We start from the raw sequence: 15,342 nt of genomic DNA, 5'->3' as shown, positions 1-15,342 counted from the left end.
AATATGGCATCAAATGTTGAGGGTGATTCATGAAAAATCAGTTGGGTAGGATATGAATGGAGGGGGTACCACCCAAATTTCAGACCCTATTACAGGTTTTGCCAGGAGGGAATGAATAAAACCACTGAAAACATCGCCTAAAGACAGTGTTCCATCCAAGATGGAAGTTGGGCAGGTAAAGGCATTGCTGATCATGCACAACGCCATGAAGACGTGTGGGAAATTAAAGGTATAGCACCACCTTTCTTGAACTCAGTACTATACAGTGGTGAGTGGTCTGCCTCCTAACCCTGAGGAAAGAGTCCCATGTACCGCTTGTATTGGAGGCTGGGTAGGCCCCAGCACGTCTGAACATTATAGAGATGAGGAAAACCTCTCGCCCTGCCAGAAGTCAAACTCGGATTTCTTGGTCAGCCAGCACATAGCCCATTCATATGCTGATTGAGCTCTCAGCTCCATGACCCATAAATAAGGTACAAATGTTATGAGTTTGGGTTCATTTTCTTGGTCTCATGGAAATTATTCATATCAAACCAATCTATAATTTCAACCTTGGTTTTCCATTGAAGCTTTCTGTAAAAATTATTTAATTTGGGGAAAGGTCATGTAACTTCCTCAAGATTCCTTTAAAAATTATAGATGCAACTTTGTCCATATCAATCTGAAACAAATTTACTGGAATAAGCTGGAGCACTTTAATTTACTGTATATCATCCACTGAAAAGTTTTATGGTGTTGAGGACAGCTTAGGATGGGAAATCATCAATGAAAAATGTGTTTTGCTTTAAGAAAATCTATATTCAATTTCATTTTTGTTTGCCACTTACACCTGAATGCTGGACAAAACATTGTTTCTCAACAACTTCATTGTATAATATAAAATATGAAAAAACAGTTTCCTCATACTCAGTATCATTCAAATATGAAATATACACAGTGAAACTATGAACTATAATTAATTATATTTATCATCATCTTCTGGAAAAATTAAGAACTATGTTAGCAGTAGAGATCTTTCCAAAAATTTGAAGTGGTGCTGCATACTAAAAAACTTTAAATATGTCTGATGTAAAGTATGATAGAGAAAGAATATCAGAAGATGTAACGTGTCTTTGTATAAAGATGTGACAATATTCATTGCAGGTTGCTTGTCCCTGTATCTATGCATTATAACACAGATGTAGGTTTCTGGGAAGTGGAAGTAAAGTTCCATACTTTCTTCGCCACAGGGCTACAGAACATGGTCATGCCCTAGCTGCTATATGTAAGAACCCAATTTTGACATGAGAACTGGTTTGAATGATACTGTGATGAGAAAATTCCATCTCCTGCCTGAAGTAAATCCTGGTTGTCTGGCTTGTAGCCAGTCATTTTGCTTACTGAACTATTCCAGATCACTAGCCAAGGAAAGCATAAAATTTTAAGTTGATGTTTTCCCACTTGAAAACATACTGTTGCATGCCACCTAAAAGCCAGAATATCTGAGTCAGAGTGGGCATTCACTGCTAGACAACGGCTTGGTAGTCATGGTCCTGCATCCTTGTGTGGGTGACAAACACATTCATCCGACAATGCATACTGTAACGAGCGGGCTGAAAGACACAACCTGCACATCTGCTGGGAGGAGCTTAGTGGGGTGCATTCCCGTGGTAACGCAAAATACAGTTACCCTAGCTTTTGATGGAGCTATTGGAGACATATCCATGGTAACAACATTCTAAACACACTGTTACAAAGGACATGACAAATAGAACTCTTCAAGGTGATTCCTATCCCCATCTGCCTAGCAGAAATAAAGGTAGAGCAGGTGAGAGGAGACACATACAAAACAGTGAGGGATTTGGTATCCAGAATTAGTTGAATGTGTGAATTACCGTAACCGAGTGCAAATGTATAAGTAACGTCCAATAAACCTAATGATCAAAACTAACAATCCACAATTATTCTTCACAGAACGCCAGACATGTGACAATATACAGCCTGTATCTACCTTTGACACATATTATACATTTTGAATAAATTATCTTCTGTCACAAAATGTCTAAGCACATACAATTCATTACTGCTTACAGTACTTACAGAAAAATATAGCAGCTTCATCTCCTTCATAATCCATGGCTTCAAGAAGTCTCACAGATGTCGGGCATTTCAGAAAACTGTGGAGGGAAAGTCTTCGCTTGGCATCTCTGGTGTACAGTGAAACACTGCTACACTCAAAAATAATATCCATGTGTGTGTGACTAACCGTTATCCCAGTAATACTGTTAACATGTGTTTTCTAGCATTCAGCACTGTATTGATGTGTGAGCAAGACAACCTTACTGCCATCTTTGAGCCAATTGTCTAGATAATGTGGGACTCTCAATGTCTCGCAACCCTATGGGCCTTCATGGCCTGTTACAGGGATAGCTTTATTTATTATTTTTTTTATTTATTTTTTATATGCAAGTGTGGATCTGTTGACTTATAACATTTTGCCAGACTGCAATGGATTGTCCTAGGTAATAAACAACTATTCCCTTTATAATTGTTTGTTGGGACATCTATTGTCTGTATGGGCAGGACATATTACATACATGAGAGGGGTATGGCTGATGTATATACTTATAAACCCTTTGTGTTTCATAACATGTGATGCATTTCTTTGCCATCTTCTCGATACTGCCTGTACTTCATGAAGAAACTTAGTACTGTCACATGTATGGGTGACTATAGACAGGTTTTGCATTAGTAATTGGATTGAGTGAACTCTTACAGGTGACTACAAGTAATTATGATAATTTCACTAATTCACAGACTTCATAGTTCATTATACCATGCATTTAAGTTTTCTCAGACTGCTGTGTCTTCATCAATCTTCTGGTACCGGTTTCCAATGGCATTCATCTTCCTTTGGGTTCCTGAATTGTTCTTGGCCTCAGCTGCCAGCTTCCTTCAGGAACAGCTCAAAAAGACTGAACCTCAGCAGTCCTCTGCCTGACTCACTCACTCACCAACTCACTCCTCTCAAATAACTGTCTTGATTATAACACCTCGTCATGAACCAGAGAGAAAACACTGCTCCTCTGTTGCTGTCTATGGGCTGATGTCTAGCTGTTTGCTACATGGTCATTGCATAGCAACTACCCTACATGCCACAATATTTACATTTAGAACTGTCACTACAATGCACAGATGAAAACAAGACATGAGAAGGAACTTTTACATACCACAGAACTTCCTGATAGCATGCTGCCCAAACTGAACATTAAGGCTCAGCATCGCCAAGAATTTATGTGGCTAGGTTATTATTTTTTTTATTGCTAGTGGGGTGGGACTAAGTCCCTTATACTGTGGCCACTTCTGGTCAATTGTACCAGCCCCAGATGATAGGTGAGGGTGATTGTGGAACAATTGGTGAAATGAAGATTGGCACGGGAAGCTGAAGTACTCAGGGAAAACCTGCCCCGGCGCCACTTTGTCCACCACAAATCCCACTTGACCAGACCCAGGATGGAACCCAGGCCATCACGGTGGGAAGCCAGCGACTAAAGGCTTGAGCTATGGTGCGGCCCTTGGCTAGGTCACTAAGACTGGGCACACAAATTCAAAGATTCTCTCTTCGTTCGCACTTTGGCCATACCGACTCGTCATCCCCTTGGGCACTGTCAAAATGCCAGTTCTGGAATTCAGTGTAATAATATTGCTCCTAAAGAACCAGGTCACTCTGCATTGTACACACAGTAGTGTCTACATACAAGGAAAAAATCTGTAGAACATATACTAGGAATAAGGACACTCTGTAGTACTACTCGTACTCAAGCACTGATGTCTTCTGCGTCGACTCTTAGAACTGAAAGATTTTTACAAACAACATGAAAATTGCCAGCTCCCAGCATTCTCTGTGCAGTCTGCTAAGCAAATAATTTATTACAAATATCACAAGGAAACATCCAAACCGGCAATGTGTGATGACACAATTCCCCTTAACCTTTTGACGTGGTCATTTAAATTCCGCGGCCGCGGCTCCTGCGGTAATATATTCAGCCGGCCATTTAAATTTTGCTCGAAAATTATTTATTCATCATTGTTCTTAAATTCTATGAGATAGGAACATGAAACTTTCACTAAAATGATCTTAAAAGGTGGTTTTATAACCTTACCTTATAATATGAACCCCCTTTATATCTTCAATGGAAGCAGGTTGTTTAGTATTTGAGCAGTGAATGGTACGCTTTGAAGGATGAAACTTTCACTAAAATGATCTTAAAAGATGGTTTTATAACCTTGCCTTATAATATGAGCACCCGGTATCTCGGCTATGTAAGCAGGTGACGCCTTGAAGCATTAGTCTAAACACAGAGCTGGCTCTCGAAACGACCACCAAGGTCAGTACGATAAAATGGCGTCAACTGGAGCGATAATGAGTACTTTTCCCTCCCCCACACACATCCGTATCGTCTCAGGGGGTGACCACAGTGTTCTGCCTTAAATTGTGGCGTATTTCTAAGAAATGGGTGCTATGTACTGTGCGAAAGCAATCGATTTTACGAGAATAACATTTTGGACAACCCTCTTCTAAGAATTCCAATGGAATGTGTTTGTGTGGCCAGCTCAGGGCAATATGATATTATATACAACAGCACACATCACCTCTCTGGTGTTTATTACTTCACAAGCAAAGCAAATACGCCATTGAGTGACGAAACCGCTACAAGAAGCAACACGAATTTGCTGCAAGACAGGCATATGTAACGATGACTTATCTCAGCTAAACTCGTTGGCTTAGTATACTCTGTTCTTGTGACAACAGGCCAGCGAAAAATCCAACAATCTACAGCAAAACCATCAATTATTATGGGCGTTATAACATAGGTGTGCAGCTGGACGAAACATACACGCCGAACCCCCCCAGACGATTTAAATCCCTGACGAAACATACACGACGAACCACGGCAACGGGTTAATAACCACATCTAGCTTACATACTATTTTCTGCATTTTAATCCCTAATCAGGCCTTCCCAGCTTTTCGTATTGGTCATTCTGCCATACACAGTTGAAGAATGATAATGTTACATGTGAATTATTTTACATTGTGCCCTGCTGTATGTTCACATGATTGTGCTGGGTGTATAATTCCTTGCACAGATCAGAGGAAAGAAGCTGCGACCCACTGCACACACGTAGATGATTCTTCAGAACACTCTTATAGGTAACCATCTTATTACATATGAAACAGGAAAATGGTCACTCCTCATTATGGACTTGCTGATGTTACTTCAGATGTCCACACGCACTGAATGATTTATTACACATCACAGGAAAATGGCTGATCCCTGCTGTGTATGTGTTGATGTGCCTTCAAATGTCACCTACTAAATGACTTGTTACACATACCACAGAAATGCAGCTGCTACCCACTATGTATGCATTCATGTACCATGAGCTCACTGTTAGATGTATATGACTTATTACATACAGAACAGGAAAACAGACCCACCCCACTATGGATGCGTTGATGTTTCCTCAGCTGACTGTTACTTCTATAAGATCTATTACACAGAGTACATGAAAATGGCCGTTCTCCACTATGTATGCGTTCATGTATCTTCAATTCACTCTTAGACCTGTATGACTTATTACATACAAGACAGGGAAACAGACCCAACCCACTATGCATCCGTTGATGTGACCTCAGCTGACTGTTACTTGCATAAGATTTATTACACAGATTACAAGAAAAGGGCCGCTCCCCACTATGCATGCGTTGGTGTGTCTTCAGGTCATTACTGTGGATATATGACTTGTGACACAAATCACAGGAAAATGGCCGGTCCCCATTGTGTATGTGTTGATGCAGCTTTAAATAATACTGCCTAGTAAATGACCTATTACACACATCACAGGAATACGGCCGCTCCCCAATATGTATACTACGTACATGTCCTTTCAGATGATTGTGCTGACTAAATGACTTATTACACAAATGACACGAATACGGCCGCTCTCCACTATGTATACGCTGATGTTCCTTCAAATGACCATACCTCGTAAATGGTTTATTGCATACATCACAGAAAAGCGACCGGACTGCATCATGTATAAGTTGATGTCTCTTCATATCACTTCTACGGATGAATGTTTTGTAACACACGTCACAGGAAAATGGCCGCTCACCACTATGTGTACGTTGATGTTCCTTCAAATGATTATTCCTCGTGAATGATTTGTTGCATACATCACAGAAAGGTGATTGGTGCATACTTTCATGTCTCTTCAGACCACTGCTAAGGCTGAATGTCTGACAACACACATTGCAGGAAAATGGAAACTCACCATGTTTGGCTTGATCCTCTTTCACGGTGCCCTGGAAAAGAGACAAATACTGTAACATGCTGTAGCATGCTTCCGCAGCAGTGAAACAACATGCAACTATAGCGGAACTGCTTGAAATATTGTTTTCTGTGTGATCATGCTTAGGCTACATGGAGATATCTGTTAATTAGATCAGTAATGACTTATGCTTGCCCTGCCTGGGAATTTGCAGCAGTCACCTTTTAACATTGCAATGGCTGCATAGGAAGGTTCTCCACACTAGTAAATGTCCAAGGTGCACATTGATCTGTGAATTGCACATGGCTCTTCAAGTATCATGTATTTATATGTGGTGCAATCCAAAAGTTCCCGAAATATATTAATAAAAACTATCACATCTTACCTAGATCTTATTCTGCACCATCAACTTCAAAGTAGTCCCCTTGGGAGGGCATACACCGATCCCAGCGTTTCTGCCACTTTTCAAATGCATCCTGGAAGTCTTTCTTTGTTAGGGTGTTTAGTACCGTCTGCGTTTCCGCTTGAATTTCCTCAACTGTATCAAATCTTCTCCCCTTCAACTTGATTTTCATCTTGGGGAAGAGAAAGAAGTCGCATGGAGCTAAGTCTGTCAAGTATGGTGGGTGGAGAACAACTGCCATCTTGTTTTTAGCCAAAAATTCCTGCATAATGTAAGCCATATGTGGTCGTGCGTTGTCATGGTGGAGTACCCAGTCGTTCGTGCGCCACTTCTCTGGACGTNTGCTGCTTGCTTTCAGGGTTGTAGCCATAAACCCAACTTTCGTCACCAGTGACAACCTTCGAAAGAAAGTCTGGATCCTCTTGAAGCTGTTGCTGAAGTTCCCTGAAGACTTCCAAGCGATGCTGCTTCTGTTCATTTTGCAGCAGTTGTGGCACAAACTTCGCCACACTCCTCCTCATGTTCAGTTCCTCTGACAAAATTCGTTGACATGTACCATAACTTAGTCCCAAGGTGTTACAGAGGTCTTGGATGGTCAGTCTACGATCTTGCAGAATCAGATACCTAACTTTCGCGACACTTTCTGGTATTTTGCCCATTGACGGCCATCCTGAACGATCGTCATCATCAGTCAATATTCGGCCATTTTTAAAACACTTATACCAGTTGTAAGTTTGTGTCTGGCCTAAACTGTTTTCACCAAAAGCTTGTTTCAACATTTGGTCCATTTCTGCAGCTGCTCTCTCAGGTCAGCCATCGCAAAACTGCAAACTCACGGAAACACAACAATGGAAATACGTTCACCAACAATAAACCCAACCACTCAACTTGATGCTGCTTGCCACACTGATTCAAGAAGGATGTGTGAAGAGACACCTAGCGGTATTTTGATGTACTCATAACCATTCATGTGCAAAATTCAAATTTCGGAAACTTTTGGATTGCCCCACGTAATTACATAAGGAGATTGTGCAGGCAACAAGCAGGGGTCATACAAAATCATGAAAATTCAAAAGTTTGTGACCTTGGAAAAGGCAAAGCCTCACAAAGAAAATATAAGAGGCTTAAACTCGGCAGCGGTAAAGCATATGACTGTTCAAGTGACTGGGCAGCTGTTTTAATATGAGCCACATGACTTAGGGGTTGATCTGCTGACAGAGGCCTTGTTCATATTGTGCACAGACACACTAAAGCTACATGTAAAACTGTAAATATGTAGTATCAAAAGGATCCAGACTGTTCACAACTATGTAGAATGTAAACATGTAAAACTGTAAATGCAGATGAGATGTATTACTGAGCATGACAAACCTGTCCTTTCATCAGAGAGAAGTACTCCACATTGACAAAACCACAACTATCTGACAGTAATAAAAATTTGGTCTTAGGCCTGAGATACGCGTTGAATGGCCAAATGACCATCAATCATAATGTGACTGGCTGAGTGACAGTCATAATGTGACTTCTACTTTGGGTCAGTCAGTCACGGCTAATAGACCATGAGATGCAGTTAAGTGTGTGAGTTGCAAGCCAGCTGCCATCCAACAAGAGCGCAAGTAAGCAAGCTATGAATCCCCGGGGTTAACAGCCATAACCAAGTAATGACTAGCAAAGAGATAACAGAGTGAGACACAGCATATGCCGTAGTTATCTGTTAAATGTGTAGATCAGCGATAGCATTAAAGCATTTGTAGGGACGAGTTATAAGTGTTCAATAAATCCAATTATCACTCCAAATCAAAAGTCCAGTGACTAACACGTGACAATATCTTTGTTCCATCTGACCATCAAAAGGAACAGGAATTGCTGACACAAAATACTGATCAGGAAGAAAATTGTTCTTCTAAAATCTACTGAGGCCTCAGCTGGAAGATGAACTCCCGAGTCCACTAAGGATCAGTGGTAGGGCCTCTACTATCCCTGTCAGTAAGCAAAACAGGCAGCTGCAGATGCCTTGCTATTAGCAAGAGAAGAGAAAAAGCAACTCACCGCATGTTCAACTTTTATTCCTGGAAATGATATCGGAACTGGATTCCCTTCCTCTTCCACATCTGAAGCCTCCTGAACTTTTATACTGATGGCCTGAAATGCACCATGAGGAGACGCAAGACCGGTCTCAGTACATGAACCTGGGACATCTTCTTGTGGATGTGCACAGTCCTGCAAAACCAGCAAACCTGTATCAGTCATGGCTGTGTGCTCTCATTACATGAAACTGCATATACTTTCATTACTATGGTCACTGTGCAGTGCATCACCCTCATGACGGCTGCTCTGTACAGATTTTCTTGATCTAACTAACAGAAATCTTACTAGTTAACAACTCCATGGTGCGGTCTTTGTCTTGAACACATAATAGTCACTTGGAGAATGAAGAAATCAGTAGCCCATCACTGGTTCCTCTCCTGAGCCATAGCCTAGAGATCTGCTCTTAATACTGCCCTTCCATCTATGTACAGGTCTCCCAGTTGGCCCTTCCTTCCACGTTTTCCAACCAAAACTTTCTACGGATGCATCATCTTTCACAGTTTTAGAACACCTGATGATGACCAATGGGGGTAATGGGCAGCCAGCGTGTAAGCCTGACAACCTTAAGACCATCTGTAAGCCAACTGTCTAGAGAAAATGTGAGAGCCTCAACGTCTCACAACCATTTGGGCCTTCACCTTTTCCTACTTTATTAGAAATGGGTCCTATTTTCTTTTACTTGCCTAATTCATCCTCTGGTTGCAAAATTCATCTTGAATGTATGAATTTATAAGGGATGGGCCTTCTTGGCCCTTGGACTGCAACAACAACGACCTACTGTGCCTCAGGGGGGAAAAAAATCATCTTAATCAACAATAAACTTTGGTTTCTAAGAAAGAATTCATATGAGCACTGGAAGAATAAATAATTTAAAATGGGTGCACTGTATGTTTCACTTATGAAAACATATTCACAACAAGACAAAAGCTGTTCTAATGTGTGATGTACTACAGTGGTGGAAAAATCCCCTTCCACACAACAGACTTTATGGAAGTCACACGGTGTACATGATCTGCTTGCAGCTGTGCATCAGCCAATGAGCAGTAAGTGTTTCTCAAGTGAACTGCTTCCAACAGCCAGATGGGAATGTAGTCCATTATGTCGAATAAGAATTTCTGAGAACTGAATTATGAAAACATAAAATCCTGTAAATTTTTATGGTCGGAACTAGAGAAATGAAGTGTAAATTCAGGGAAAGCAAGAATATGAGGAAACGTTAAGTCCAATAAAGTTTAATATTATGGTCATGTGCATTTAACAGGAAACATGCAAAAAGTGCATCAATTCGCAAAATAGGTAAAATCTGGGATCATAAAATCAAGGTTTCACTGTATTTCATCTTGAATGCAACTTGGTTCTTCATTTCCCTCAGTATTTTATTTCAACTGTATTGCTGGTATGCAGTGTGGCAGTACACTGCAAGCAATGTGCACAGCAAAATGCAGTCCTCTTGAGACATGTCAAAAAGGACTTTTCAAGAATTGACTCTTCACCAGACTGGAGAAATTTTGTATGAATGATGCAGATGAGAGAGAGAACAGGCAATTCTGGATGTGACTCAGATATGCCTAACACTGGACACAGAGAGGACATAACGACTCACCTCATATTCAGCTTTTATTCCTACAAGTGTCATTGGCACAGGATCCTCACTATCTTCGATATCTGAGGATTCTTCAATTTTTATGTTGACAGCCTGAACTCCACTACGAGACGATGATGAACATGCCTCACTATGCAAGCCTGGTGAATCTTTCTGTGAACCCAAGCAGTTCAGTAAAACCACCACACCGTTATGAGTCACTGGTATGTTATTATACAGAACAGGATACGCTTTCATTGTCATCACCATCCTGCACTGCATCAAACTGATAACCGCTATGTTATAATTATTTTATCATTTTTATTATTTTATCACTCTTATTTTAATTATATTATAAATAATGGTTTACCCTTTTGGGGTAACTCACCCCAAAGTATAAAAATTTTTAGAATGCAAAAGAATATAATTAGAATTATGTTGGGACGCAGAAGGAGGGATTCGTACAGGAACTTATTTAGAGAATCAGAAACCTTACCTCTGGCATCTCAGTACATACTATCTCTTTAGCTCTTTGTGATAAAAAATAGAAACAAATTCATAGTAAATTCAGAGATTCGTAGAATAAATACCAGACAGCAAAATAACCTCCATCAGCCTCTTGTAAATTTGAGTAAATACCAAAAGGGAGTTTACTGTTTAGGAACAAAGGTCTATAATAATCTACCACAATATACTAAGGATATATCGAGTGACACTAAGAGTTTTGAGGTACAATTAAAACAATTTTTATATTTACATTTTTTTATTCTTTACAGGAATATTTTGGTTATAAATCTTTTTAAGGTGAAAGTAGTTGTCTTGCTTTACAATTAAAGGAAGACAAGGTTGTCAGTTTGTGTTCTGGTTTTTAGATGCTTATTTTAGATATACACAATTTTTATATTCCTGTATACTAGTCTTTATTTCAATTTATTATATAATTAATGAATGTTATACAAAACTCATTAATGACATTATGTTTTAACTATTGAATTTTTAATTAATAGACTTGCATAAAACTGTACAAATTGTATAAGGTTTGCCATTACTTTTACTACTAAAATTAACTTATTTATTATATTGCATATGTTTACAGTATTTTATACAAATGTGCATGCTACTGGATGACAACTGTAATCCTTAGTTGTGACTGTAACAAGGACGATCGCCACATCTGCATGAGAATGTACTCTCGCTAGGATTTATGGAAGGCGAATAAATGAAAAAAAAAAATTAATTGCTGCCCCTCATGAAACCTGATGTCACATCACCCTGGCTACTACAGCTTGCTTCTCCTCCCTGGTCTGGGCCAAGTAATTGAAGTCTACACACTCCAAAATTATTTATTTAAATTCCATTTTAATAGTAATCTCTCATCCATGCAGACATCTCCCATCTGGTATCTTTTGTTCTGGATTTCTACGCTGTTTGTATGAACGTCTTGTCCCTCACATACATGCTGTATGACCTGCCCCTCACATCTTCCTTGAATTCATCATGCTAATAATACAGCAGACATTAGGCCCCCACAATGTGTGCACCCATTCTTACAAAATAAAAATACAGAAATGACTTTTAATACAAGCTTGTAGCAAATTGTCTAGTTCAATGATGTAACAAGAACATACAATTCCTTTCGGTCGATGAAAGCACAGAACAGTGCCCACGGTTTCTTTAAAAGTAGGGAATATTTCCTCAGCTATGTCCTATCAACATTTTTGGCACTCTTGCTGCAACAGACTGCCAGCCTTTTGTAAACTTCAAACTTGATCATGATGCATACTGGACCGTGGGTTGTGTCACAAGGTGGCTTATAAGAATCACTGTGATATATTTTGTTTCATGTACATGACATTCACACAGAATGACAATAGTACAACATGAGCAATGTGAAGAAGAAGAAATCCTCCTGAGACATGTCAAAAAGGATTTCTCAAGAATTCACCTATTCACCAGACTGGAGAAGTTTTGAGTGACAGATGCAAATGTGAAAGGGAACAGGCAATTCTGGATGTAAGCAATGTATGTTTACTAGTGGACACAAAAACATACAACTCACCTCATATTCAGCTTTTGTTCCTAAAATTGTCATTGGTACAGGATCCTCCCCATCTTCCATATCTGAGAATTCCTCGACTTTTATGTTGACAGCCGGAACACCATTGTGATATGACAATGCAAGTGCCTCAACATAAGAGCCTGGAACATCTTTCTGTGAACCCAAGCAGATCTGTAAAACCGCAATACCCTTATCACTCATGGTTATAATGTCAACACACAGAACAGGCCACACTTTCATTGACATCACAATTCTGCACTGCATCAAACTGACAACCACTGTTTTCCATTGTTTTCCTTCTATGCAACTACCAAAACCATTACTAACCACTAACAGCAAACAGGAGAGTCACCGTTTGTACCAGGCCTTTCTGGGCTAAAGAAATTCAGTCCACACCCTCCTGCAGCACTTTTTACTTATGGTCTCTTATAATCTTATCCTGTTATCCATGCATACATCTACCACCTGGAATCTTCTCTTGTGAATTTCTACCCAGATACCTGTCCCTCACAAACATGACACATGACTTGCCACTCACATCTTCCTTGAATTCATCATGTTAATAATGCAGAAGACACTAAGCCCCCACAATGTTTGCAACCATTCTTAGAATATTGCGAAAATATAAATTACTTTTAATAGAAGCTTTTAACAAGGGTTCAGTTCATTGCCCATGCAAATACATGCAACAAGACCATAACATTATGCAATGCAGGACCATTGCTAGGCAATTACCATGAAATAAGCAATTATACAACACCTGTTAGTAATGGCTCCACAAACAAGGGAATACAGGAATAATGAAAGCGGTATTTTCTACATGGTCTGTGTAGAAGTCTTACAAGCAAGGCTAGTTATCTAGTTCAGTTTTTAAGTTACTGAGTGTGAGTTAGACAACAGCTAGGGTTCAGCTGTTGGAAGCTCATACTGGAGGCTGGGTAGAGTTTGGGAATCCAGAAGAAACTGAAGCCATTACCAAGCAAGGATACTGAAGACTTGACTGTGGTCATTAGTATGTGCTGTAAAGCATCATCAGGCGCTATATCAAAAAGCCCAATAAATCTGGTCATCAATCCAAAACCCACCCATAGTCATATTCCATCATGTGACATTATTTTCTGAAGACATAAGCACAGAAGACTCACCATAATTCCTTTCAGAGAAGGAAATATTTCCTCAGCTTTCTGTAATACAATTTTTGGCAATCTTGTTGCAATAGACTGCTGAGTCTTTTGTAAACCTGAAACTTGATCATCACACATGATGGGCTGTCCGTTGTGTCGGAAAGAGGCTTACAAGAAACCTAGTGATATAGCCACAAAGTTCTGATGCGTGTACCAATACGTGACTTGGACTATGTGACTAAGTTCTGAAAGGGAACATACAATTTATGAGTGGTGTTAAAACACGGCACTTTAAGGAAACATATATTTAGATGGGTTACTTGGTTCTGTCAGCACTACCCAACAACAAATCTCTGAAGACAGTAATCTACATACTTAAAATAAGTATATTAACTATGCATTTGGATACACTGCAATTTCAATTACTTCATTCTAGGCCTTGGTGTTGTCAGAATTCTTAAGGAAAGGTGGACTTGCATGCCTAACTGATGAAAAATATAGACTGGTTAAACGTTCAACAAATAAGAAAAGAAATATCACAATGACATGCAGCAGGAAGTATAATCCATGGCAATACAGCAACAGCATATTAACAGAAAGAAGGAATTCAATTTCTTTTAAGGAACTATCATGTCACTTAATTGAAGGGACCATACAAAACCACGAAACGTACCAAAGCAAAATAGCCCATATCCTGGCTGAAATTGGAACTGACAGCATCCAAAATACAAGTGCATATCGGTACCCCTACGGCAACCCCTCACTTCTATAGTTCTGAAGCATTCCTCACATTAAAAGTGTGAAGTCCCTTATTTGTACAGTGGGTACATAAAAACCAAAAGTCTCAACCGCAGGACATTAACAAAGAAATAAGGTGATGTCTGAAGTGTTCTACAATTTCAAACATTAAAATGTGAACGCCAATTATGGGATAAATGCGACCCTGTAAATCGAATGTTACTTACACGTAAAAAATTCCTTTGTGTGCTTTCCAGTCTATTAATTTCTAGGTCAAAGTTATTCTAGAAGACCAATGCATATGGAAGATTTGTGGTTCTCACAACGTTGGTTACGAAGTTCTATCACCTAGGATGTAATAGATGTACTGCCGTATAGCCTTGACATAATTAAGGCAACGTATAAAACTATTATATCACTAAAACGAAAATTTATATGTAACAGAAATAGTAGTACAAACCACAGGATAACTTCCTAGACACGATTTACTTTCAAATTTGGATGAAACCGTTCACCTTTCAAGATTTCTTTACAACGCACTTCCGGTACTTTCAACCCTTTCAACGTTCCCAACGTTCCCAACAGTCAGTCGGTCGTGGCCGTCGCGGTCGTCGCTGTCATCAGTTACATCCGTTCTACCCCGTGAACCCGTGAACGTGACCGAACGTGAAGCTCCTGAAACTCGTCGGTATTGGTGGGCAACATGGCCGCCGTGACGTCACGAGTGCATTACTTATGTCCTCTCTACGCATCATTCCTTAACTAAATATAAAAGTGCCCGCCAAAGCCGAGAGCACAATCGGTAAGAAGGTATGCTAACAGAGCATCTACTTTATGGAGCTCCTCGCTCCCCCCCCCCCAGGGGTTGCGTCATTCGCTATAACAGTAATAAATAATTTTGCAACCAGATCTCTTGTACTGCAGAGGTTCTTAACCCACACAGCCTTTTTTTTTTTTGGGGGGGGGGTGTTCTGTGTTCAATATCACTTCACCCATAACCTTTGGTATGGTTCTGAGCGAAGGGTTATTAATCT

At 39.9% G+C, this 15,342-nt stretch overlaps 2 protein-coding genes across 8 annotated transcripts in view; one reads left to right on the top strand and one right to left on the bottom strand.

Annotated features, from left to right (window-relative positions):
* Nucleotides 1-15,342, top strand: part of LOC111863000 (protein O-linked-mannose beta-1,2-N-acetylglucosaminyltransferase 1-like) — a 136,467-nt gene that overhangs the window by 89,358 nt on the left and 31,767 nt on the right. The gene's annotated exons all lie outside the window — the stretch shown is intronic.
* Nucleotides 5,259-14,961, bottom strand: LOC111862999 (zinc finger protein 2). 2 transcript variants are annotated; one of them, XM_023848921.2, is made up of 6 exons: nucleotides 14,536-14,958; nucleotides 13,592-13,815; nucleotides 12,447-12,617; nucleotides 10,409-10,561; nucleotides 8,767-8,937; nucleotides 5,259-6,348 (listed from the first exon to the last, which is right to left on the bottom strand). In XM_023848921.2, the coding sequence occupies exons 2-6, from the start codon at nucleotides 13,706-13,708 to the stop codon at nucleotides 5,395-5,397; spliced, it is 1,566 nt and encodes a 521-aa protein (XP_023704689.1). In that variant the 5' UTR covers nucleotides 13,709-13,815; nucleotides 14,536-14,958; the 3' UTR covers nucleotides 5,259-5,394. The 2 variants fall into 2 exon arrangements, with proteins under 2 accessions (XP_023704689.1, XP_023704690.1); XM_023848922.2 differs by lacking the exon at nucleotides 5,259-6,348 and adding an exon at nucleotides 7,502-7,541 and having other exon boundaries at nucleotides 14,536-14,961.

This window comes from Cryptotermes secundus, unplaced genomic scaffold (genome assembly GCF_002891405.2).
Source record: "Cryptotermes secundus unplaced genomic scaffold, Csec_1.0 scaffold1016, whole genome shotgun sequence".
NCBI lineage: Eukaryota > Metazoa > Arthropoda > Insecta > Blattodea > Kalotermitidae > Cryptotermes > Cryptotermes secundus.
Note: the sequence above shows the minus strand (reverse complement) of the source record. Positions and strands in the feature narration are given on the sequence as shown.

Bases quoted from the DNA above. Each gene is read 5' to 3' on its own strand.
- LOC111862999 (XM_023848921.2), bottom strand. From the start codon at position 13,708: ATGTGTGATGATCAAGTTTCAGGTTTACAAAAGACTCAGCAGTCTATT. The intron at 12,618-13,591 runs GTGAGTCTTCTG...GCGGTTTTACAG, and splicing joins CTTCTCTGAAAGGAATTATG to ATCTGCTTGGGTTCACAGAA. The intron at 10,562-12,446 runs GTGAGTTGTATG...TTGGGTTCACAG, and splicing joins GAACAAAAGCTGAATATGAG to AAAGATTCACCAGGCTTGCA.